This window comes from Rhamphochromis sp. 'chilingali' (assembly GCF_963969265.1).
Source record: "Rhamphochromis sp. 'chilingali' genome assembly, chromosome: 11".
In the NCBI taxonomy this organism is placed as follows: domain Eukaryota; kingdom Metazoa; phylum Chordata; class Actinopteri; order Cichliformes; family Cichlidae; genus Rhamphochromis; species Rhamphochromis sp. 'chilingali'.
This window is the reverse complement of record NC_137938.1, coordinates 16,677,202-16,703,640: the sequence shown is the minus strand read 5'-3', so window position 1 is coordinate 16,703,640 and position 26,439 is coordinate 16,677,202. Positions and strand designations below refer to the sequence as shown.

Genomic DNA, 26,439 nt, shown 5'->3' with positions numbered 1-26,439 from the left:
GCCAAAGCAAGTACTTTTTTGGAACCTGAAGCTACTTTAGTCATGTCTGCAACGCTTTTGTAGGATGATTCACCATTTCTCTCTGTGCATCCCTGAGGTCCACAAAAGCATTGTCCTGAGCCTCATCTTTCTGCCCTACTGCGTCTGATCCAGACATCAGTAAAACACTTCGAAAAGGGCCAAAATGACACATCATTAAATCATGGCGGTGAGATCCAAAGCCTGATAAAGGAAACTTGCCAAGTCCTACCAAACACTCTTCTGTTCATAACACAAAACAGAAGATCGACTCCATCTGAGGATCTTTCTGTAAGAGCCCAAAAGTCTGAAGTAGATAGTAGTTGAATCCACGCTGTCTTCAAAATAACAGACTTTAGTTTAAACAGTGCTCCCAGGCAACTAAGTCCAGACTATACAAGCTTTACTGACAACCAGCGTATCTTTTTCTTCACTTGATTTCACAGTTGCGAGACCACACAAGTAAACAAAGAACTGTGGTATATGTTAGGACCTCGATTTTCCACAATACCACTAATCTGTCTCCAATATTCAGAAACTCTCCAGGATGTTATTGTTGTTGACGGGGACCTCTGACTCACAATCTCCCTAAAAGCTGTATTTTTAGAAGCTTTATTTATTATTCTTATTATTATCAAAGCTGAGTGGGACTGCACAATCACATTTAAATGGCCATTTTATTTTACAACTCAAAGGGAACACACATGACAGCATTTACTCTGCATTCAAGTGAGCAACAAAAGTTACAACAAACCAATCGCTTTGTGACTTTTCAAGCTGCGTCAAACAAAGACGGATTAACACTGTGTGCGAAGAACAAATATTTCTAGTAAAAACACATTAGAACTGAGGAAACCTCAGTGGTGAGCGAGTGGAAGGAAAACAAACTCAATGTTCTGGCAAAAAAAGGACCATGCTTAACGTGGCACAACATCCCTACAACTAGTGACTAGTCTGATATAATTGCAGGTCTGATTCTTCTACCTGACCAAGCTAAATCTGAAAGTGTGTCACCTTTTCCTTTACAAATCTGCTGAACACATGAGTTCAGCTCGAATCATGACTCACAGCCCTTTTAGGCAACATACAAGCATGTTTTTGGCCAAAACTGTCAAGCAGAGCTGAGAAAGGTGCTGTCATGTAGCCAGGCAAGTACATCTGGATCACTCCGGCACAAGGCAAAGTTTGACATGCTGCGCTAGGTAATGCCGATCGTTTATTATGCTGTCATGCCACGGGCTTGTAACTGGCTGCAGTCTTTAAAGTGTCAATGGCGCTGTGCTCATTTATTTTTAAGCGGAATGGCTTGTTGTAAAGCCATCACACTTTTTTTTTAGTGAGACTGCCTTTTAGAAGATCTTCAACGAGCCCATTACGTTCTCTCTGATGAAGGGATATCTTTGATATAATTCATGGTTTTAAGAGTGCAACAGATGCCAGTCGGTCAAGTTGCATCCTGTTGAAGTACAACAATCAGCAACCGTAAAGATTTATTTTCCGACAAGAGCATCCAAATCTCCCGAGGCCAGGCAAAAACTGCAGATCGATGCAATCAGTGAATACACCAACAGTTTACATCATCTGTACACAATGTGAAAACATGGGAATGAGGTGGATGACTCACTGGCCATTTAAGCCCTAGCAAACAGGGGAGGGGGAGAAGGCAACATCTGACTGACAGTAAATGAGCATGGGATCGATTTTTTCATTTGACAGCTCCAACTCACGAGCATTAACAAGGAAACTGCTCCAGGTAATGCATAGTGTGTCATGCATACAATTAGGCTGATGACTTTTGAGGAGGTGGTCATAAAAGGGGAGATGTGTCATTTGTTAAGACACTAATTGCTCATCTAGATGGGAGTGCTAGTCGCTGCTACAGTGAGTGTCTCAGAGAGAGAAAACACCCCACACACTGAAGATAATTACCCCAGAACACAAGAGTAGATGCAATTAGGATGAAGGGAAAGGGAGGGCTTTTCATTTAGTCATGCATCGTACTTAGCTCAGAATTTGGCATCAACTGTCTCTGGCATGTTGTGGTTACGGTGTGCAGACCTTTTGCATTACCAGCAGCAAGCAATATTTCAGAAATCCAATACGAGCAGACAGCTCAGCTGGATTCACAACCCTTAGATGAGTAGCATCGTATTATCTGTGCAGCTAACAGTATTTTTGCTGAGTTTTAGTCTATTTTGTTTACACTCTTGTGCCAAAATTGTTATTACTGTATAGGAGGTAGGGCTGCACGATTAATCGTTAGAAAATTGCGATCTCGATATATACTTATGTGCGATCTCATTTCCAAATGACAACGATTTAAAAAAAAAAAAAGAGAAAAAAAAAAAAGACGACGACGATTGTACCGCATTTTGATCCGGGACGTAATCTGCATGAAAATAAGTGCTCACTCTTCCTGCTCAACAAATGACAAGGGCGGAGCCTTATACCACGTGATACAGAAGCTGTGCCGTGTGATGCTAAAATTATCAGGGAAAAAACAACAGAGAGCACGTCAGGGATGACGAGAAAGTGACAGGAGAAAATCCGTCCCGGTCAACCACCCAAACATCAATAACGGGAACCTTATACAGCGCTTCCCTATACACGTCAAACTCCCGCAGGCACAAAGAAATTACGGAGGCTATCACTTATCACCTGACCAAAGATATGGCTCCCATCAACACTGTGCAAAACGAGGGATTTAGGAAAATGATCAACACCCTAGACAAACGCTACACAGTGCCGTCCCGCAACTATTTTTCTATTGTTGCACTACCTGCTCTATACACGCAGTGTCGAGCAACGGTGGAGACGGAATTTCAAGCAGTACAACATTTTGCGGCAACAACAAAACGTGAGACATTTGTTGTTTTTATGTTTATTTATTGTTTTTATGTTCAGTCTCAACTGTTACGAAGTTGATGTGCAGTTAATAAGTGCAATAAATATTTATACTGGAAAAGAAAATCGTGAGAGAATCGTGATCTCAATTCTAAGCCAAAAAAATCGTGATTCTCATTTTATGCAAAATCGTGCAGCCCTAATAGGAGGCGTGATAATGTTCCAGGAAACAGCCCACAAAGGGCACCAGTGCAAGTAGTTAGAACAGCAGCTGTGCTGGAAGCTGTCTGGGCATACCTGAGAACATGAAATGGGAGATGGGCCAAATTAGAAATCAGGTTAAAAATGTTGTATATGCTATCATGTCATATCAGTGGTTAATTTATATGTTCAGTGAACAGTGTTTATTAAAATTTGATTGAACGGTTTGATGTCTTGGCCTGTATGCCCACAGGTTCCAAGCAAAAAAATGGAAATTCCAATATACTTAAGGAGAACCAAACAATGTCAAACAAAAAGTTAATATTAATAGATTCTGCCCATGTTACTCCTACGTTTCTACTGCTATCTAAGCTGATAATGCTCCAAGTTTGGGAACTGTAGTTGATATAGTACTAAAGTGGATGCCAGCAAGAAATATAATCATGCCGCTCAGTCTGTGAGTTAGCTGTGGGCTAGATTTTAAAAGACGCATTAAATGTTACTGAAGCAACTGAATCACTTGTGACACTGACAGAAGAAAGTTCCAAATGAGCTGACTATATGCCAGAGCTGGAAGTTTGCTTTATTATTTTGTGAAATCCCACAATATCAGGAATTTTAAGTAATCAGTTAGCTCTGTTTGCTGGAGGATCCACATGGGATCCCTGAGGATATCTTTAAGAGTCTGGAACTTTTTTGGAGTAGGGGTGGATATATGAATCAAGCTTCAGTGAAATCAGTTGAAAGTTATTTATATAGTACCAAATTACAAGAACTATAGCTTTATATTATCAGGTAAAGACCCAACAATACTAGAGAGAAAACCCCAACAATCAAACTACTCCCCGATGAGCAAGATTTGGTGACAGTGGGAAGGAAAACCTCCCTTTTAACAGGAAGAAACCTCTGGCAGAACTAGGCTCAGGGAGGGGTGGCCATGTGGCACATGGCTGGGTAGGAAGAGAGGACAAACACTAACACTAGTTAGCATTTAAAGTGTTTTATAAGAATTACGAATGCAAATAGCTGACCAAATTAATTTGACTAAGTGAAGATCAGCAAGTGTGACCACCTCTATAACGTTTTGGTAGTCTGGAACATTCAGGTGTGTTAATACAATGGCACAATCTTTAGGTGAGGGGAGGAAGACAGGACAAAGACACACTGTGGAAGAGTGCCAGAGATTAATAACTAATAATCAAATAAAAAGTGATATATAAACACAGAGTGTGTGATTGATCAGTTTGAAGATTGAGCCAAGAGTGTACCTCTCTTGAAACCATGCCTGGGTGTGTAGTTCACGAATCTCTCCTAGCCAGGTTGGTGGAGCAATTTTTCTGGTGTATGTTATAGTGGTTTATAAGTTAAAAAAAAAAAAAAATCATACTGCCATTGGCACTATAAAGTATAAGATATATTTATGCACATCTGACAAAATTGATTTTGAATTAATTCTATATATGCTCATTTTTCGGGAAATCACATCAACACAACTGCACATTCAACATTCAAGCCAACCATGATTATATTTTACCGCACAATGACTGGCAGCATAGTTCCTCTAGAAATACAGAGTCAACTATTAGCAGTCCACATTTATCAGTGAATCTCTTTGACATAGGAAATGTCTCTTTATCCATTCTAAGCTATTTTATGGAGATTAATTTTCACTCGGGCTAGAGAATATGTCTGAGTTTCTGTTGACTCATAGAAGGAATATCATTTCTGATGCAAACTGCAGTGGTGAAGCACTAGAGGTTTCTAAAGTGCCTTAATTGATTGCCTCTGTGAGCTGTGTGTCAAAGCCACTGCTGCAGCTCCAGCTGCTGAGCGTGCTGGTTAGCAGCCAGATTAGCTGGCAAGCACCTCTCCTTTGACCTTACTCATAATCTTTGCTTCATGGTGCAAAGATCGGTGCCTCTTCTCAGCTCTACTGTAAACCCAGCTCGGAGGCAGGCCTCTCAGTTTTCAAAACCACAGCTCTGGGGAAATCAGTTAGAAGTTTTTAGGAGTTTTATATCTACCCCTGGGAGACAGATTGTCAAATAAAAGTCAACTATAGCACACTATCAGCATGGACACACAATCAGTGACATGCATGAATGCATACACTCATGGCCTCCACTCACCTGTACTGTAGAGCTGATTTCAGAAGCAAAGCCTCCTGTTACCGGTGCCTCATGACTGATAAGCAAGCGTCCTGTTTTGACCACCGACTGAAAAACAAAAAACACATAAATAAATCAGTGAGCCATCTCTAAACTTGAACAAGCCTTATAGATGGCAGATATGTAGGATTATGACTGAGAACACTTCCAAAATGAAAAGTTCCATCGAAAATCTACAACACTAAATGAAGAGTTAAACTCATGCAGGCAGTTTAATAACTGTGTGATTTTTGGATGTGTGAGACACTGTGTAGAGGTGAAAGCTTAACTACTGGAGGTGCTACTCCTTCAGCTGTATGTGGGCAGGGAGACTGGTGTTACAGAGTCAGAACGATTCACATGCGGCCTGCTGTGGTCAGCTATATCTGCTTCCTTCCCTCACTGTGCATGTGTGTGAGTGCATTTATAAAATGGATATGACACAACCGTACGAGCTGGAGGGCTGATTTAGGCTGGTACACTGGGCCAATGGGCCAATCATGGACATTAGAGGTCTCAGCCTCCCAGGCATTTGCATTTGGGTTTTCTGAAACCTGACATTACTGCACAAGGATGCCTCTGCTCCACCCGTTATCTACCACAACATAAAACCAGTACTATACTATAATCTTATCCACTTGCCACTTGTCCAGACCAAAGCTATGTCTGTTCTCTGCAACTTCAGCAAGCCTTTTCTTTTACCCTCACCAGTTTGTTTCCATCAATAAAGTTAAGAAAAACACCTCTGATACCAGTGTTGAGCATATTTTTTGCCAGCATTGTTTTAAGATGTGCAACTTTCATGGAGTTACAAGAAGAGTAATCAAAAAAATTAGAACACTTTTTAATAATAGTATATTATCAAGTCAATTCAACTTGTGGGATATTGATCTGGTCAGTGAAGTAGCAGAGGGGGCTATTATTCAGTTTCAGCTGCTTTGGTGTTAAGACACACAATCTCAAGAGCATGGAGGAGATTCCAGGAGACGGGCAGTTACTCTAGGAGAGCTGGACAGGGCCGAGGAAGGTCCTGAACCCATCAGCAGGAGCGGTATCTGCTCCTTTCTGCAAGGAGGTACAGGATGAGCACTGCCAGAAATACAAAATGATCTATAGCAGGACAGTGGTGTCAATGTGGGCCCTGTCCTTACTGTGCAGCTCGATTGGCATTTGCAATAAAATACCAGAACTGGCAGCGCCACCACTGGTGCCCCATGCTCTCACATATAAAAGCAGGTTCACTCTGAGCACATGTGACAGATGTACTGCCTGTAAGACCATTCAGCAAGACTGATTTGGTGCTGGGTCAGTGATGATCTGGGGAGGCATATCCATAGAGCAATGCACAGAAAACTGCACCCTGACAATCATTAGGTGTTGAGATGAAATATTTGAACTTATTGTCACACCCTACTCTGGTGCCATGGGTCCCGATTTCTCACTAGTGCACCACAATGCCCGGCCTCATGTTAGGAGTATGCAGGCAGTTCCTGAAGGATGAAGGAACTGATACCATTGACTGGCCCCTGAACTCCACTGAACTAAATCTAACGGCACACCTCTGGAACATTATGTTTCGCTGCTAGGTTGCACCTACGACATTGTCAGGCATGCATACAAGCATGTGGGGGGCCTTACAAACTTCTGAGTACCATTTGGAGATCCTGCAATTAAATTTTGGCAAAAAAGACTGACCTCCTGTGTCATCTTTTCACTTTGATTTTTGGGGTGTCGTTGAATTTAGCACTGTTGATTGATAGAAATGTAATTGATCAACCAATGATGTGGCAAGCTTTCATTCTTAACACATTACCCAGTCCGTATCAGTATAGATATTTAGCATGATTTTTTGCTCCCAACACTAAGATCTGATGTTTTTTCAAAGTGTTCCTTTAGTGCTTTTGAGCAGTGTATATGACCAGCGTTTCCACTCATGGGCTCTGTGCATTTGTTTTCCACTGAAATAACTGTACCGCACAATACGCTCTTCATTTAGGCATGGCTGGGAGAACATCACATACTTTTCCATCCTTAAAAACCACAAACCAAACAGCCGTTGTAACCAAATAACCTGCTGAAAATAAGCATCACATGTCCATACGGCACTGTAAGTTAAGCCTGGGATTCACATACGCGCACAGAGGCAATGTTTACATTGCTGAGGTCCGGGGTTTTGGCTGTGAAGGACTAAATAACCGTGGCAAACTTGTGCCACTATCACTCACTTATTGGAGGCTAAATGAGTCAGGGCTGTGTCACTAATGTCAACATGCCACAGGGTACACTGGAAATATTGTGTTGCAGGCTGGGCTTATAGAAGTTAAACTTAACACAGTAGAAACCTAATTTCAAGTCAATTCACTGAGGCTGAGTGCTGTTTTTAGCAATCCATAACCAGCTGAGGTAAATGAGTTCAGTGTGCAAAATTCACTGATGATATGACACTATGCTCAGGAATGTGGAAGTTAATAACAGCACTGGAAGACAATAACAACAGTTGGCGATCTACACTAGAAGGAGGAATCAAGCGAGGAGCTGAGAGCTGGGCGATGTCTTGATGTGACATGTTGCTGTCAGCATTGCCTTGGCGAAATGACTCATCCAGGTCTGGTGAATAAACAGAGCCGCTGTCCAATCTTTTTCCCCGCCCCGATGGTGAACCCATTGCTCAGCTTATGCAAACACACACCCACGAAGACAATGCTAACATAAGTTCCAATTTACACTGTGACGCCAGCATCGCCTTGATCGATCCCCTCTTGTGGGCCATGTCCCCGAGGGAACACCCCTCATAGTACTCGCTGCACCAGTGCATTCTTCAGATGCTTATGACACAAAAGGAGCCTGCCACTGTTTATACAATATCGTGGGATAGAATTTCAGACACTAGAGGCTCAGGGAAAAAAAAACAAAAAAACTTGTGACCTATTTAATAGACTTGTGCAAAACCCATGCAGCTTAAATGCACAGAGACAGTTACTGGCAGTGTGTCAGCTAGCTGGCATAAGCTAAGTTAGTTAGAGCTACTTTAGAAGCTGTGCTGGATGCCAGCGCACAATATGACAATATGTTTGGAAAATGGCAAAATGCAGTAATGTCTGGGGCAGCTAAGTGGCAGCCGGTGTGCTGCTACAGTAGTTAATGCAATTTATAAGATGGGTTGAAGTTACTGCATTTAAGAGAAACAGTCAAAGCTGCACCGACAGATTAAAACCAAGAAACGTTTTGGTACCCTGTTGCTGACTGCATTGACTGACTGATGTATGAGTTTGAATTGATACATGCCTATGCTGGATATGATCAGGCTATATCTTGTTCAAACTGCAACCTTGCCTTGGGTTAGTTCCTGAATATGAGACTTGGCTTTGCATTTGCTGTATTTAAGTTGTTTCATTTGGTGCAGAGCGAGGGTGGCAGTAAAAGGCTTCCTGTTGTCTTACTCTTGCATTTTACTGTACTGGCAAAAGAAACGTGTAGGAGAAAACACAAGCAGCCCATGCTGGGAATGTCATTAGTTTTACAAGTACTTTGGTAGTAAACCAATTCCAGGTCAAACAAAATGGATAATTTTGCTACAGAAAAAGAAAGGGAATCACCAAAGTCTTTTAGGAATTACTCCATTTAATAACAGTCTATAGATTTGAATCTAAACCACCTTCACTGTGTCAGTGGAGAAAAAAAACAGACGATCACATCATCCGTACGAAATTTAACAGTGACCTGCTCCCTTTATGTTTTTTTTCCAGTCTGGACACAGACGTGTCTTTTAGACTGACAACATCCCTTGAGCCACCCTGTTAGTGACTAAAACATAGTCAAATTCAAACTTAGTTTCCAGTCCTCAGGATTTATCCTCGGGGGACCATGGACAAGATTTTAAGATAATCCATTATATACATTTCAATCTGGGACAAAGATAGCCCAACCAGTCATCCACCAACGTCTGTTAAAGAAGGAAAAATAAAACACAAGAACCATTTTATTTATGTCTATAAGGACCTACTATTAACAAATTTTCCCCTCTGTCTTTCAATATACTCTATTCAGCATCTACAGAAGGCCAAATGTAATTGGTTTGGTAGTCTTATTCCAGCCTATCCATGGCTGGATTTACACCTCAGCTGTCAGAGTCATTCACCTCACCTCACCACCAGAGGTTCAATTACATTACATTTAAAATAAAATAAAAAAAGGAGGACACACACACAAACTCAGTTGTTTTTTTTACATCTCTGACAGGACCCTGTTGCAGCGCACCAACACAGTAATTGTGGCTGTGGCCTTTAACTTGGTTGCTTCCGGTTGCTGGAAGGGCTTTCAGGAGACAGAACCATGCGCTCTCATCATGCGGTTTGACCCTTTTCTCTAAACTCGTCCTGTCCTCTTATTTGCCCATAACAGCCACCTTCCATGTCGGTAAAACTGGGAGCAAAGCTGCTACTTTCAAGACAGCTGTGGAGCCAGGGGAAATACATCAGACACTGTAAGAAGATGACCAGTTAGATGTGTCCAATGCAAGAAATTATATGTCTTCAGTGTGCAAAAGACTGTTAAACATGTCATGAATCTTTCAATATAACCTCAGGAAGACATTCTGGCAGGGGGATCCCTTTGTTATGATTACATCATGGACACGTGCCTGATGGGTTTATTACTCTGCGGCTCATATCTACTGAATCAAAGAGCCTTTACTTACCAAAATAAAAGCAGAAGAACAGAAGACTGCAGCAATATTAATTGGGAGGATGAGAGTGGAAGTGAGAAAAGGCAAGTTGAAAACACGAGTTCGGAACGGAGACCGAAAATGTTCTTAAACCTGTTGTTTTAAGCACATTTGTGTTTAGAGGAGATCTTGTTCTGGTGAAGAAGAGTGCATTCAAAACAAAACTTAATTGTGAAAATCTATTTTATAGGGTGGTGAATGATGAAAAAACAACAACAAATGGAATACATTCAAATGATTATGTGCAGTGGTTTTAATGTATTAGTCTTTTTAAAAATGTTGATCTGCGTCATCTTTAATTTGTTCTATTGCACAACATTCTCGGACTGATTAAACTCTGAATCTGTCCTTAAACAGTCTGGCTTCTGAGAAAAACCAACAAACTTTAAGTTGTGCTATAAATCAGTAAACTTGTCATTTACTATGAGAATTTTCCCAGACAATAATTACACGTCCAAACAAGGATACACACCCAGGGCCATGCTTGATTTAAGTGCCAGCTTGGTCACTGACAGTAGTTTCCCTTTAGGTTAAAGACTCAATTTGGAAAAAATAAAATAAAAAATAAAATAATTAAATAAATAAATAAATGCAGTGCTCAGGTATCCCTGTCTAGTTAACTGGATGCTTGATGCTGCTACCAAGCCAGAGTCTCAAATCTGTATGAAGCTTGTTTGTTACATCCTGCTCCCTGCCCTGGCCCTGAGTCAAAGTGAAGGCTCCTGGCTCATGGTGGCTGGTGGTAGTTGGGCTGGGCGACAGCTCTGGTGGCTACAGCTTTACTACTCATTGTGCAGCAGGGCTGTTATTTGATGCCGGAGTCGTTCCGCTGGCTGCAGAGGAAATGTCATGTTTGCTACCATTCCCATACACACCCAAACCTAATGAGCAGCATGGAGCCCATCTTCAGGATTTTCTCCATCCTCGCTACAAGGATTTGCCTTTTCCTCCACCAGGCTCCTTCCTGACTCTTGCTCCTCTGTGCTGTGGTCGGTCTGTCTCATTCTCGTCACCCATCTTTTTTTTTTTCTTCATTCCTCCCACGATCCAGCCTTCAAACCATCTATTTATCCTACTCTGTTTTCATGAAGCCTGTTTTCTCAGTCGCAGCGCTCACCCCAGTATGTGGCCTCACCACTCTGAGGCTGGCAGCCAATGACCTGGCATGGCCTCAGAGGCTAAGGTCAGAACTGTCACTCTCCCATGGCACATAAACTCAAACACACACACACACACACACACACACACACACACACACACACACACACACACACACACACACACACACACACACACACACACAGTGGGGGCCACAAAGACGTGAACAAATACACACACATAATTATAAATTATGTACCACACACTACTTAATCAGATTTGATTCATTTACATTTACATTAAGCAGAAAGAAGACATCTAAAAAGACAGTAGCATATTTATACAGTATGTAGTTATCACAGAGCAGTAACTCATTCTAAAAGGAGAGTGTTCAGGCAGAAGTGAATAAAAACAGTCCATACTTGGAGCTAAACTGGGATGTGGTTTGACTGGTGCAGAATCACATAATGTGCCTTCAAAGTTCTCAAAACACATGTGAGAATGTTTCCAGAAGTCGTTGCCAACACTTATTTGTTGGATCTTTATTTTTTTTTGCGCCACTAAATTGGCTGAGAATAATTTAAAAAGAGTGGCGATGACAAAAACAAAATGTGCTGTGCTTTCACTGTATGCCTACACACACACACACACACACACACACACACACACACACACACACACACACACACACACACACACACTATAAGTAACTCCCCGTCTTCCCATATAATGTGCCTCCTCTTTCCTCAGGCCGTCCATCAAAAAGACAGGAACAGAAAGTTTAGCTCAGTGCCGCCACCGAGGAGTCGTCCTTGCCACTGGATCCGCTGGCTTTGCTCCCTTCCGCCGACCCTGTAATTGCGCCGCCACCACAGGGTCCTAACTCATGCGCCACCATGTGATCTCTGTGACAAATGAGAGTCGGGACGAGGCTCGACTGCTCGCTGGGGCCTTTAAAGTGGCGCTCAGCGATTAGCGGAGAGGGGTGAGTGCTCGGCGAAAAGGGGGCCACCGTTAAAAATCGCAACTCTGAGGGGGAGGCAGGGCGGGAGGAAAACACAAACACTCGTTCGCTTTCTGGTGCCGCAAAATCACTTGCTCTCTGTCATGACCGAGAGAGGGAAAGTGAGCACCAGGGGAGAAGAAGAGAGGAAGAAAGAGAGAGGGCGAGGGAGCGCAACAACGAAACAACAGAGGAGAACGTGTAGAACTGCCTCGATGCTGGGCAGAGGGCCAAGCCATCCTTCAGAGGAGCCAGGATGCCAGAGGAGACCTCAGACAGAAATAACTCCAAACATCCCATAAAGACCCATTAAAACCAATTCAACTCAATTACTCCCTGACGTGCACACACAGACACACATACTCACTCTACCTTTCTGCCCTGTAACCACGCTGTACCGCTGACTGTGTGTGTCAGTGTTCACACACACACACACACTCACATGACTGCGCACACTTCAACTTGATGACAGCTCTCTGTGAGCATCCCACAGGCTGACGTGTGTATAAGCAGACAGTATGGTAGTAAAAAAATCAATCAACCATTTTTAAGAGCCCTATAAAGTAATGTATAACATAACACAGGGGTGGTTTTCTGTGGATGTAACATCTCAACAACGTCTTGTAAGTAGGGTTCTTTCTCAGCAGGATAACCTGTATAAACTGAAATTATATAGAGTTTGAGACAAACTGGCTGGAATTTTTGACTTGGGCAGGAAAGCATGTTTAACACAAAGTCAGAGCCAGGACAACGCTGTAGTCTGCAGTGACAACACTACACAAGGCAGCTTGTTCGGCATTAAGACTACAACCGATACTGCAGGTGGTGGACAGAACAATGGTACCAAACAGTGAAGCATAATGTGGCCCCAAAGGATATAAACACTACCAGTTCAAGGCTCACAATGCTTGGGTCTGTCAAGGCTCATACAACAGCTATTTTATTAAAAGTGATTAGTCAAGAATCTTTTGAAAGAAAAGTAACCTGGAAAGGGAACCAATCTGTTTCGAGCCAAGACCACAAATGCTCTCAGATTGGAGCTTCTCCAACACAAGGATGTAGTACACTTCTCTGTTTTTACAATATTACAAATTGGGATGGAAATGTTGGGACAAAACAAGCACTTTGAAAGCATAACTTTGGGCTCTATAATGTTTTAATGCAAATCTTCTGTGCTGTGTAGTAGACCAGGGGCACTGCTACACATCTCCTTGTTGAGCGGGCAACCCATGTATCAAAGGCCACTGCAGGGACCCGGGTTTGAGTTGGCCCTGGATGTGCACGCCACTCTCTTCCTGCTTTCCTGTCTACTTTCTGCGCTGCGCTGTCAAATAAAGGCTTAAAAAAGGAAAATAAATCAGTAAAAAAAAAAAAATTATAAACCAAACAACTGATGTGGTGACACTGAAGACTATTGGATGATTAGTTACAGATTATACCCAGGAGATATATTTTTAGTCATACCTCAGAGGGATTTTTTTCCTTTTTCATTCCAATATTTTTTCTTTGTCAAAGAATTTGTTCCAAATGATGTCACATTGTTGTTTTCCATTTCTACTCTTAAAAATACAAATGTTTTGGGGTTCCGAGGGGAATTTCCCAATATGCAATTTTACTACTAAATGGAGCTGTTTATCCAGTTAATGTTTGCCATGGGTTCTAAATTAAAATGTCATATCATTAATTTTAAATGAGAACGATTCAATTGCTGCATTCATCTTCTATAAAGGGGAGCTTCCCAGAATTAAAGTTATCAGAACTTTGGACTGATGTCACCAGATCTATCCGAGGCAGCTGGGGCATGCCCGAGTCATGTCATTCATAAGAAGGAGAACTGATGCTCCTATGCTGCAGGCCCCAAGCCGAGAAGAAAGTAATAATAATTATAATATGGATTGTACTGTCAATAATAGCTGCAAGCTGTATCACAGAAAAGTACAGATTTTAATTTTACAAAACGTGCAAATTTTATGATTGCTTCTTTAAGGAAATTATTCTTGATAATCCATTTATGTTAAATATGTTGGTAGGATGAGGGTTAAAAACTATAAATGAAAGTCTGCTAACTGCAGTAAGTAGAGGTGTTGTGCATGTTGTCCTTTAAAATGGGTTTCCTTTAAAGCAGTTTAAAGCATCCGTCCATTTTATCCCGTTTATAGTAGTGTGGAGGGTTAAATCGTGTGCTGGAGCATATCCAAGATGATATGCTGGTATACCACCATCATGGTGGTTAACACAAAGACAGAGAACCATTCACACTTACAACCACAGATAGGGTAAATTTAGAATCACTGATGAACCTAATATGCAAGTGTACGGACATAAATGCACAAGGAGAAAAGTCCACAGAAAAACATCAAAGCCAACAACAAGGTTGTTGTTGGAATACCCAGACTTCTACATTGGAGAGACCAAACAGCCACTTCACAAGCGCATGGCACAACACAGAAGAGCCACCTCCACAGGACAAGACTCAGCTGTCCATCTGCATCTTAAGGATAAAGGTCACTCTTTCGAGGATGCCAATGTTCACATTTTGGACAGAGAGGACAGATGGTTTGAAAGAGGAGTGAAAGAAGCCATCTATGTCCACTGTGAGCGACCATCTTTGAACAGAGGCGGTGGTTTACGACACCAACTCTCTGCCATCTATAATCCAGTTTTGAGATCCCTTCCCAGACGCCTTAACGCCCACTCACATCCTGGGCCATCTGATCTCAGGAATTCGCATGATAAGGTGGGGCCAGGTTTCACAATGAACGCACCCGAAACTCTGGCTGATTGGGACCCACACCCAGTTTCACACCTTGGCTCAGGCGATTAGAGGATCATCAGGGGGTCCTTTTGTTCCTCTGTGGGGGGTTACTCCCACTAGGTTTATATCTGGGACTCTCCACCATTTGACCTCAGAACTGAAGAAGCTTCTCGGATGAGAGGTGAGACGTCTTCAAGTAACTTAAAGAAGTCCAGACGCTTTTCTTTGCAAGCTCCTTTGACTACGATGACCTGGATGACTGAGAACCTTCACAGACAACAAGGTTCAAACCCACAACCGTCTTGCTGTGAGACATCAGTGCTGCAAAGTTTGTAATGGCAATAGCCGAGTACTGAGGGAGACTCATTTCAGAGAAATAATGCTAATAAGATGATTAACAAATTGTATTATTTTGATTTCACACCCCAGTTCTTATCAAAGCGTAAAAAAACCTGCTAAATCAAAACAGTTTATACCAAAAGTCCAACTAAAAAGCAGACTGTCATGTATCCCATACACTAATGTGCTTTAAGCAGTTTAAAAAAAAAAATCATAGTTTCAATCTTTCTTTTTTCATTGGGGCAGTATAGGATATGCTGCAGTGCAAGTTTGTGTTAGACTATAGTTTGCCAAGGAAACAGCCCAGTAGAGACATTCAACTTTTATTGTGCTCTAAATAAAAACTGCCACTTTTAGCTTGTGACTTACTACTACAATTACTACTGGTACTACTACTACAACAAAATACCTTCAGGACTAAATGAGTATAATGTTATCAAGAGTCAGACCTTCTTAACAAATAATGTGACCAAAGAAACTTCCAGACACATCACTGAATAATGGAGGGAAAGATGCCTCATTCCATTTTTTCCATAAAATTGAACAGATACATAGACAACAATAAAAAGCAATTAAAAAAATACTCTGCAAACCTGGTGATGGCAGAAATCTTGAAAGCTGCTACAAGGCAAAAATAAAACAGGATTAATCAACAAAAAGAAGAACTCCTGCTTCAGTGCTTCACACACTTCCACAAAAGGATGTTGGCTTAATGTGTCCCAGTGACATTCCTACAGGAGCACAAGAGCATCTCAGTGGCCATGACATCTGGCTCACATCAACACTCTACACACAAAGAAAAAAAAAATCTGCCCTAAATCTATTCTCTCTTTTTGTTGTGTTGTAGACAATGTGAGCCTCATCATCAATTTCTTGAAAGAATTAATTTTTTGTCAACTGCTACTGGACATAAAAACTGCAGAAATGGTCTGAAGATGTTTTTCAAACGTGCAGCCTTCCTCAAAGATGTGTAGCATTTACATGACAGCAATGGTTTCATCTTTTTTTAACTTTAGCAGCTTTTTCTTTTAAAAATAATCTTGTTATCATATAACAATGCTTCACTACATGCCACAGAACAGGCATGTTCTAACATCTTTTATATGAGATACACAATACCACTGAAGAGGCAGCTGATTAGTCTTAAATGTACTCTCTTTGTTTTATAGCCTAACACCAAGTCCAAGCATCCAGCCACAGTCAAAAAGAATCATCTTTAGCAGCAACAAGTAGTCAGAGTCTGGGATTATATTAAAACACACAACACAAAGAGACAGGCTAAATCCACCGAGATCAACCGTGGAAATTTACACAAAATGCTTAAAACCACCTACTGGCCGAGAGCCTTGAAAAAAAAGTTACGCTTAATATTATTTATACACAAAACAGGTTATAGAGCTTCCTTTTCCTTTGAGATTCAAAGTTTGGGTCATGAGCTGTCAGCATAATGCAAGACAAGCACCACAGTGTCTACAGCCAATAATAGCTCAGCAAAAAGGAACTATCCTTCTGTCTTTGGATGGCTTAAATGGTAACAATGCTTTAAAAAGGAGCAAAGATTTGTATATTTGTCTGCACAAGAGGCTAATAGCACATCTCAAAAACGTGCATTTCAACCAAACAAATCTATCTTTGGAGTTTGCTTCCTGCCACAAAACGTTCTGAGAATCCAAGTTGCCGTCAGACTATGAAAAACAAATAAATAAATAATTAAAAATAAAAAAAAAAATTCTAGCTTCAGTACGAAGGAGGACATAACAATTCTGACTGAACTCCATGACGTGCAGTCAAAAAAAAGTTGCCAACACTTCAAAAGTTAACAAAGCCGATAAAAGTTCTGAAAAGATAAAAGTAAAAAAGAAAAGAAAAACATGAACATATTTAATAGTTAGAAGAGAGCTGATGTGAAAAGCAAAACATAAAAACAGTTAAGATTAATGACAAATTATTATTACTTTTTGGTTTCGGTTTATGTAACTGACTTGATGATTTACAGCTGACTTTTAAAAGGAGCTGGAAAATCACTCGGCAAAGGACAATATAGTAGTGTGTGTTGTATCTGAGCAGACCTCTTGGATGTCTTTCTGTCCTTGTGACTTCAGACGTTCTGCGTTTTCCGCTCGGTCTTGTTATCGGCCTGCAGGCTGACCTCGATGATCTCAATCTGCCCACACCTCAGGCCAAAGCTACTTAACTGAACCGTCCTCTCCAGTGGAAAGCCTACAACCTGGCCCAAAGAAGCAACAGGCAGTCCAATTTATAGTGCAGACTGATTTTAGAGGACTTATTTCGTAATGAAAAGGGCCACTTCATTTATCATTTTCCTTCAGCAGCCGATTCCCATACCCGATTTGGATATTTGCATCTGCCGTCAACACAATAAGGCAATTAACCTGTTACAATACAATTTGGAGGAGGGTGTGTGGGGCTGAATTGTCGTAATCACTGGCTACAGAACAACTATGACTAATTTTCAAGGTTTTCAATTTTCAGGACTGTGAGTGTATATGACTTTTCAATGTGCCTTGATGTGCATTTGCCAAATTTAAAGGCCACATTTCTCCAGTGAGTGACACTGGGAAGAATTTGAGAAATCTCCAGTGCCTAGCTGTGGAATGTGAATGCTCGGTACTGCCAGGAGGAAGGCTGGAAAAGTGGTCAGTAGCAGACAGACGAAAGTGGAGGGGGGGAGACATTGGAGGAGACAACCAGGGGAGATTACTATACCTTGAATAGTCTGGTAAACCACAAATTAATCACAAATTTTGTGATTTACACGTCTAATCCAGATAAAATTATCCAACTGCTATGAAGTCAAGTGCTGGTTTCTTCTGTTCCACTGCATTACGCAATATTTTGAGCATCACCGTCGGTGGAGAAAACGAGGAAGGAGCTGGATGCATCACCGAAAAACTAGCATGAGTAGTTTTCCACTGATATAACCACCGAAACACTGGTGTAGCAGTCCTGCTTGCTTGGGTCTACAGAGCTCAGTGTTAACATTGTAATTATAGACACAGGGTACAATAATAAGAACGTGGGGCCCAAACTTCTGTCCACTTTCTTCATGCGCCATTTTTCTTCTCGTTTGATTGATTCCAGTGCATGTGTGACAGCGGGCCAAAGACATTAGGGATGCTGTGGTGGGCCAGTAAGCAGATACTGGCAGAAAACCCCTCGCCTGAAAGGGAAACAGAGGCATGAGCCCCGGCTTGTCTGTGAGCTAATCGCCAGCAGGCTGCTTGCCCCTTCTCTGGCCCAGCTCCAGACCACAGTCAGATAAAAGCAGGCTCTGCTTGCTCACTGAGATGAGTGCTGAAAGTGGGCACCAAGACACTACAACAGATCCAGACGTGAATCCAAATATATCTAGATTTGAACTTCTTTAAAGTCAAAATGTATCTTGGATTATACAATAGTGGCTGAATACACAGCCAGCTGAAAGGTTTTTTCCTTTGACAGAAAATTGGGGCTTACGATTATTTTCAATTTAAAAAAGAAAAAAAAAGAAAAAAGGATGGTATATTAAAAGAACCAGATTGACATGAATCTCATGTAATGTAGCGTAATATATGAATGAATTTAATGTATCTGATTAATGACTAAACCAATGGGCCTCTCCATTTACACGCGTTATTAAAAACACATTATTGATATGGTGATTTTACCTCATATATTCAAGATTCAAATTAGCTGGCAGCTATATTTTTCCTGCATATAAAAATTGTTGGTGCACTCAAGACAGATTTTAGCTGCAGCCTAAGGAAAATACTTAAACTACATAGCATGCTCCTAATGAGACTACGGATGGTGTCCAGAGGAATATTCTACCAGATCTGGATAACAGTATCAGTGAGGTCCTGGACAATCTGAGGTGCAACCTAGCAGTGTTGAACAGACTGAAACAATGTCCCAGTGGTGTTCTACTGTATTTAGCAGTCAGGAGAGCATGAAGGACAGTCATTGGTATCAAGTCCTCCAGGAACTGCATACATCCTCTTGCCAATTGAGGCTGGCCCTTGTTGTGCACCAGGTGGAACAGAGGACCCACTGCACCAGCATAGGGTCTGACAATGGGTCCAAGGATTGACCCACCATCAACCCTGTCATGCTGAACGATGTTACAGGCAGCACTGTGTGAAAAGCACAGGCTGCCAGTGGTGGAGCTGTCAATTCTGGTATTTTATGGCAAATGCCAATCGGGCTGCAGGGTGAGCACAGGGTCCACAAAAGGATGTTGGGACATCAGGCCACAATTATGATGTCTGTTTCTGATTTTCTAGTCAGAAACATTCATACCAGTGTCCTGCTGGAGGTCATTTTGCAGCTCTGGCAATACTTACCCTGTTCCTCCTTGGACAAAGGAGCTGATACCAGTCCTGCTGATGGGTTCAGGACTTTCTATGGCCCTGTCCAGCTCTCCAATCTATCCATCCATCTATCCTCGTGGGGACTTGCCATTGACATAATGCTGCTTACCCTAACCCTCAAAAATGAATGCCCAACACTAAACCTAACCATAAACTAATTGCAACCCTGATACCAAAACCACATTTTGAGTGTGATAAATGCATTCAACCTCATAGGGACCTGGATTTTGGTCCCCGCGGGGGCTGTTGGTCCCCACCAGTATAGTAAATTTCAGATTTTGGTCCCCACCAAGATAGTAAGAACCCGTACACACACACACACACACACACATACACGCACGCACTGAACATACTCATCCTGGCTCTCTATCTCTGTATCTGGAGGCCAACTGTTTCTATCCACAGTTGTCTGTCCACATGATTATCATAATGAGTCTTTAGCCAAGTATGATCATATTTTAAAATTAAGCATGGATGGGTCACTTCTACTGGAAGTTTCATTGAAATTCAAAGCGCGTAGGTGGCAGTGGGTGCGGCTGGAACAAGGCCACGTCAAATTACTTCAAATGAAAAGAGATGTCTCTGGCTTAGATGGGGACTTTCTTCAGTTTGTTAGAAGTGAGCCGTTTCCATATCTACACCAAGAAGAAGAGACTTAGCTGGGAATAACTGGAGGGCCGTGAACATGATTTAAGGTTGGGTTTCATCTGCATTACTGGAGTGACAAACTAAACTCAAACACATGCAACAGGAAAATTAAAACCAAGTACGAATGCTCTGAATAAGCTTTTGCTGACAGACTCGAGGCCTTTCTTTAAACTGACCACCTGACCTCAAATCAATGCTTGGCAATGTGGAATCATTTATAAACTGACATCATCATCATTTATTTATTTACCTCCGTAACTGAGATCAGGGTGAATGGAGAACAACTCTTGATGTTTGTCATGGAGTTATAAAAAAAAAAGCTGCAGCCAGATGTGGCAGACCAACTGACTCAAACATGGAGAGCCTCAATTTAAAGGTTTTGCTCCATGAGGAAAAATAATCATTCAATCAAAAGCTCACTTAACCACAACAGTTCTAGCACTCACGCATTTCAATCAGGTTTTCCAAAACATGTTTAGAAGAGGTTGAGGAGTATGGCGGGAAAAAAAAAAAAAAAAAATCAATGCACTGATATTGACTCTCACCCCCACCCCCCACTGGAAACACACATCACGCTCCTTTATTTACCATAAATGTTCTAAAAGTTTTGGTTTCATGTCCTTAATCGTGTTTTTATTCATTATCAGAAAACTGTTTCCATCTGAGAAAGCCGTGATCACTTTTCCACGGCCGGACATTAAAATATTTTTTGAAGCAACATGTCTTTAATATGTGGTCAAAATTTTTGAAAATTTTCCATCGGTCCAATTGTGTTCTGCTTGGTTGAAGTCGACCTCAAATGACACATTTTCCCCCTTTGTAATTATGGTAGGTAGTATTAAAAACAATAGCAACCGCAGCTGCAGAGATGGGGACAACACGCTGAACTTGAAGCCAAGCAGAGCTTGGTGGTGGCTTCTATTTGCTTGCATCTCTTTCCACTTGAGTGAATGGCAAACAAACTGATGTCAGCGTACCGGCTGGCTCCCCGGCTGCTTCCACACACACACTGTGTTTACCTGCAGTCTTTGCCTTAGGACATACATTTACAGCCTGAAGCCATTAAGAGAGAGTGCAAGTTGAGCGTAGATGTGATAAGAAGGTCTTATCTGCTACAGTGAGTCAACAGACTCCAGCGCACTCAGAGCACTCATCATAACCCGCATCAGTTCCAAGAATCAGAACAGATGCTGATGCACATCGCTCCCCAAGTACGGCTCGCTGCAAATCTTCCTCCTCTATTAAGCATCCAGTAAATTCTGCCTTTGTTTGGGACTCTGACATAATGTTATTTATATTTTATAAGACCTGAGATATTGGTGCATTCGTGCACTGTGTATCCCTAAGTGACTCCTCCTGCATGTGTTAGAGAGGGTTTAACAGGTTCAGCCAAACTGGTTGCATCACTACAAGGGTTGAGATCCAGGCAGCGCTACAGTCACAGAGACTTCAACTGGAGAGCAGGCCAAGAGACATCTATTAAGGAAGAAAGCTATGCACATTATAGAGAGGATCGTGAGCTGGAGAAAGCAGTTACCAGGTACGCCAGAGACCTACAAGTTATCTCACGTCCCAAAAGAAAAGCAACACAGGCAGCACGGCTGCCAGACATACACAAACTGCAGTCAGTCCAGCAACTTAACATGTCTTTTATCAAAGGTTTCATGCCAGAAAATGTGAATTACTTTAAATAACTTGTCAAAGCAGGTTTTATGTCAAAAGACAAGTCACAGCCGCGACAGGTTTGAGCAACACACGATGCAGAACAGTGCCTGTTAAGTTCTTTAATAGGCTGTGCTAAGCTATTATAATATCCCTCTGTTGTCTGTAGTAGAGGATTCAAATTCTTCACTTAACACAAGCGGAGGCTTAGGTTTGCAGACCACATGTTTATAGCTGTACTGTGGTGTAGGGACACTCGCTTGAAGTCACGTAGTCCTACAGTTCCTAACATAGAGTCAGGCTGCGCTTTCACCCTGCTCACCGCTTACGACTCCTCACTGTTGTCTTTAATGCCATGTCATTGAAGATAGACCCAATTGTAAGACAGTTTTACCACAGCCCATCCAATTCTTCCTCAATGGTCTCTAAATCACAAAACTAAATGCTGACCTCCTTCACCGGCCAGATAGATCCACGCTGCATAAACAAGGCCGCACACAAAGTTGTTTGATATTTTAACCAGCTGTAAAAAACACGTTGCCAATGAAAATCAAACCGTGATCATAAAAGGTTTGGGATTCTCAACATTAAAAAAAAAAAAATTTATACCTGATATATTCTTCCTACATCTGAGAAGACCCCTTAAAGGACCGCTACCAGCGTGGTATTTTCTGGAAGTGTCACACAGATCAAGTCTTTGGCTTTGCATGTTTCTTCTGTGTGTATGGTTTTTCGTGTAAACAGGATATAGAAGACAGTACAGTGTTTCAACTACAACACTTTGAAGCATATGATGATGAGCACTCAGTGGAAAAGACTGAAACTGTGACTGCCAAACTGCAATTGTTTACTGGCACAATGCGGAAAAAGACAAAAAAGAAAAAGAAAAAAAAGAACAAAGGGTCAATCTAATAACACTACGACATACAAGAGATAAAGACAGGAAGATGAAAGATTGTGTTATGCACTGCAAGTAACTAAGAGATACCAACACAACACAGGCTATAAAAAAAAACAAAAAAAAAAACTTTCTTCCCGAGGTGATATTGCACAGACAGCTTTTTGGCCCACTGTATTTCTGCAGTTTGCCATTTGCAAAATGTTAATTTTGTTAAGAAGTGATGTAAAAGTTATGAAGAAATGCAACAAGCACTTCGACTGTCTGCTGATAGTTTTATGTATGATAATGCACAAGTTTAGCATTTACAGCTTGCTTTCAGCGTTGTTAAACACTGATCGGGAGGAATAAAAGGGGAAAGAAAGCTCTCTCTTCTCAAGAGCCCATTTAAACAGAAGAAGCATACTTTCACATGACTTAGGAGTTTTATTGATGACAAGTGTAGAACTCTTCTGTGTGGGTTTCCTATGAAACGAAACTTCATTTTGGCTAAAAGCAGGACATTAATATCAGTGGATTTTGTGTTTTTGCTGGTGCTAAATCTAAGCATTTTATACATGCTGCGCCGATAACTACAAAACTTTAAAAAATAAAAAATAGACTTATCGAAGTGTCTGAAATGTAACATTCCAACTTCCCCCTTAGTGTGTTTGTTGGACAGCTTAGATAATGTCACTTCAGAAAAGAATATCGCCCATATGGTTTTCACTGCCCTATGCATAGCCAAGAAAACAGTCCTCATGAACTGGAAAAATAAAAATAATCTTAATTCTAACCAATATAGAAATTATCTATTAGATTACATTAGTCTTGATACAGCCTCTGCCACCACATCAGATCAATTGCTCTGGGCTCCTTTGATCAGCTCCATCACCTAGTGGGGGTGGGGGGTCATAGTTTGGTCCCGCCTTCACTGTTGTGATTGGTGTGGGGGTAGGGACAGGCTTAGGGCGTCGGGGGGTTCCCCGGAGGCATCTTCCTTGGGGGGCTCAACCCGGGGTAGCGGTCATGTCCGGTTAGGGGCTCTGTTGGCTCTCAGGTGACTGTTTCCTCGCGGCTGCGTGCAGCGGGGCTAGGGGAGGGTCTGTGCTGACGGACGTGGGTTACTGACCTGGTAGCCTGGCTGCCCCTGGGTGGGTCCGGGATGGGCGTGAGGTTCTGGGGGCGCTCCGTCTCTGGGCTGGGGCCCGGGCCTCGGGGGCTTGGGTCCTGGTTGGTGTGTTGCCGGGGTTGTGGGCGGGTGGGTGCATGGGGGCCCAGCCCTGGAGCAGGGTGCCGCCGGTGCATCGAGCCACCTGGGGGGCTCTTCAACTGGTGGGGAAGATTGTCACATCTTGCAGGAGCTTTCCTCTCCTCAGGGGCTCTCTCTACAGGAGGGGGAGATACAGGAGAGGTGGAGGAAGATCTCAGCCTGGGTGTTTATTGTCTTATGTAGTCTGGAAGAAGAGTGGATGGTGGGGTGGGTGCAGTTTTCTCTGTGGTGGGGTTGGGTGGACTGTCCCGGGCTCTGTGGGGCCAGGAGGCGCTGCTGCGCTGGGCCCCGGTCTGGATGGGCCTGGGCCCCCTTTCCCTGGCGGGTCGCGGAGTATGGGGGTGCCTACTGGGGTCAGCGGGGGAGCTGGCCCCAGGGAGGGGTCACTTGCCCCTCCCTTCCTTCCCTCCCCATCTCCAGCTGCCTCCCTCTTCCCGCTCCACCACAACCACCCACACATGCAGGACCTTGGAGTAGGGGTATGTCACCAGGGTGCAGAGGAGGCCAACCCCCCTGTCCCCTTCTGGCTGCCTCTGCCTCAATTTTATCCCACAACTTAGACATTCACATTACTCACACTCTCATTACACATACATATAGGATCTTGGGGGTGGGCACGATACACAGAATCCAAAGTACCATCAGGGTGTACACCTCACCCCTGGCGTCGTTGCCCACCTCTCAATGTTAAATACACGTAGACATTGAGGGCCAGCAGGAGGGACCATGCGCTTACCTGCTGCTCTCTGGCAGGTAGCTCCATGCCCTCCTGGGTTTTAAATGCACCTTAGAACACACATGCATCAACACTACAATGAGCGGGTGGAGGGAGGTTTGGAGTCTTCTCTCACCCCCATTCTCTGCGACCTGCTGGAGCGGGGAGGCTAGGAGGAGGAGGTGGCCGTCCGACTGCGGTCTGGAGTGTGGGGCCTCCCTGCTGCTGCGGAGTCAGGGCAGTCTGCCTCCCCCCACCGCAGGGAAAAGGGTAACACCACCTGGGTCTGGGTGCAGTTCCCCCCTCCAGGGGCGGGGGCACCTAGACCCGGTTTGTAGAGTACGCTTGGGGAGTGTGATCGTGTGTACAGCGTCTCTTTATGTCTGTCTCCACGTTGGTTGAGTGTGGAGTAAGTGCATATGAGAGCATGAGGGTGGGAATGGATGTTTGTATCTGTGGGTGCCTGTATGTCTGTGTCTATATGTCAGGTTGGGTGTCAGGCGCCACCTCTCTGGGGACATCTTAGGCCCTCCAAGGTTTGGAGGCCTATCTCCCCCTACCACCACTTCCCCTGCCAGTGGCGGACTCCCTCAGACATCGGTGCGTTGGTGGTTCTTTGTGTCTGGGGATGGGCGTCCAGTTACACACCGGCTCACTCCTTGGCGGCCGCTTATCGGGGCCTGGAGCCTGGGGCTCGCTCGGGCCACTTCGGAGGTGGAGTGCCCCCGGCCTCTCGGCCTGGGGCTCGTTCACTCAGGCACGGCTGGCTGCCGGCGGAGCTCACGGGCACGTCACTGCAACTCCCCCTGGCTTCTGCTCCGCGGCTGCTGAGTGAGCCCTCATCTGGGACTCTCCTCAGCTCTTTCTGGGACAGTGGCGCAGCTGCCCCTCTGTTGGTCTTCCTTGGTCTCTTGTGTTCTGGGGGCCTCTGGATGTCTGGAGTTTTGATCTCCTCCATACCTGCTTCATACCCTGGAGGACGGGGCTGTGGCCCCCCCCCACACCCTCTAGCAGATCATTACATGAAGGAACCTTTAAAAAAAACAAAAACAAAAAACAAGCGCGTCCATGCTCACAGGTGTACACACGGGTGATCACAGCCACAAACTACACCCTTTTTGGCTCCTACCTCAAAGCACACTGTGTTCTGTTGATCTTATGTGCTGCACAATAATGTTTAATATTTAGTATTTACTGTCATATTCCCATATATCATTGTGATGTTGTTTATTCTATTACTCTTGTTCTCTTCTGCTTGTTTTCTTTTTTTCTTTCTCAGCAGGTGATCCAGGTGATCGATATATGCATTTTTTTTCTCTGCCCGTTCTGTTGGTTTTTGTCTTTTGCCCTTCTCCCCCGTCCCTCTTCTCAGCTGTTTCTCTTTCCCTCTTTCTTTCTCCCCTTCTTTCCCCCAGTCAAGTCTGTCCCATATTCAGCAAGTGAAAATAAAACAAGCAATAAAAGGTGAATCAAATGGACCATTACGGCAAAGCTGGGATGGTCAATTTGGTAAAGTAAATCCGTTGGGCATCTTTCTTTGCCTTTAGACAACAATTCTGATGGCAAAAGAGCCAAATGGGACAGGCCAAAAAATAAATAAATAAAAAATAAAAAATGAATAGCATAGATAGTATTGCAAACAACCCAGCACCAATACAATCACAGTTAGAGACCCACTTTCCAGTTCATAGCTCGCTTCCATTTTAGTAGTAGACTCTTAATAAGTAACTACTGCACCGCAGCCTCAGTTTGTCTACACATTTTAT

The 26,439-nt window shown here is 43.0% G+C and overlaps 1 protein-coding gene across 1 annotated transcript in view; it reads right to left on the bottom strand.

Moving 5' to 3' along the window:
• The window catches only part of bckdhb (branched chain keto acid dehydrogenase E1 subunit beta), a 67,857-nt gene that overhangs the window by 14,536 nt on the left and 26,882 nt on the right, over positions 1–26,439 (bottom strand). Inside the window, exon 9 of the mRNA XM_080896413.1 lies at positions 5,193–5,279. Coding sequence (XP_080752539.1) covers positions 5,193–5,279 — 87 coding nt within the window. The remainder of the gene's footprint in view (positions 1–5,192; positions 5,280–26,439) is intronic.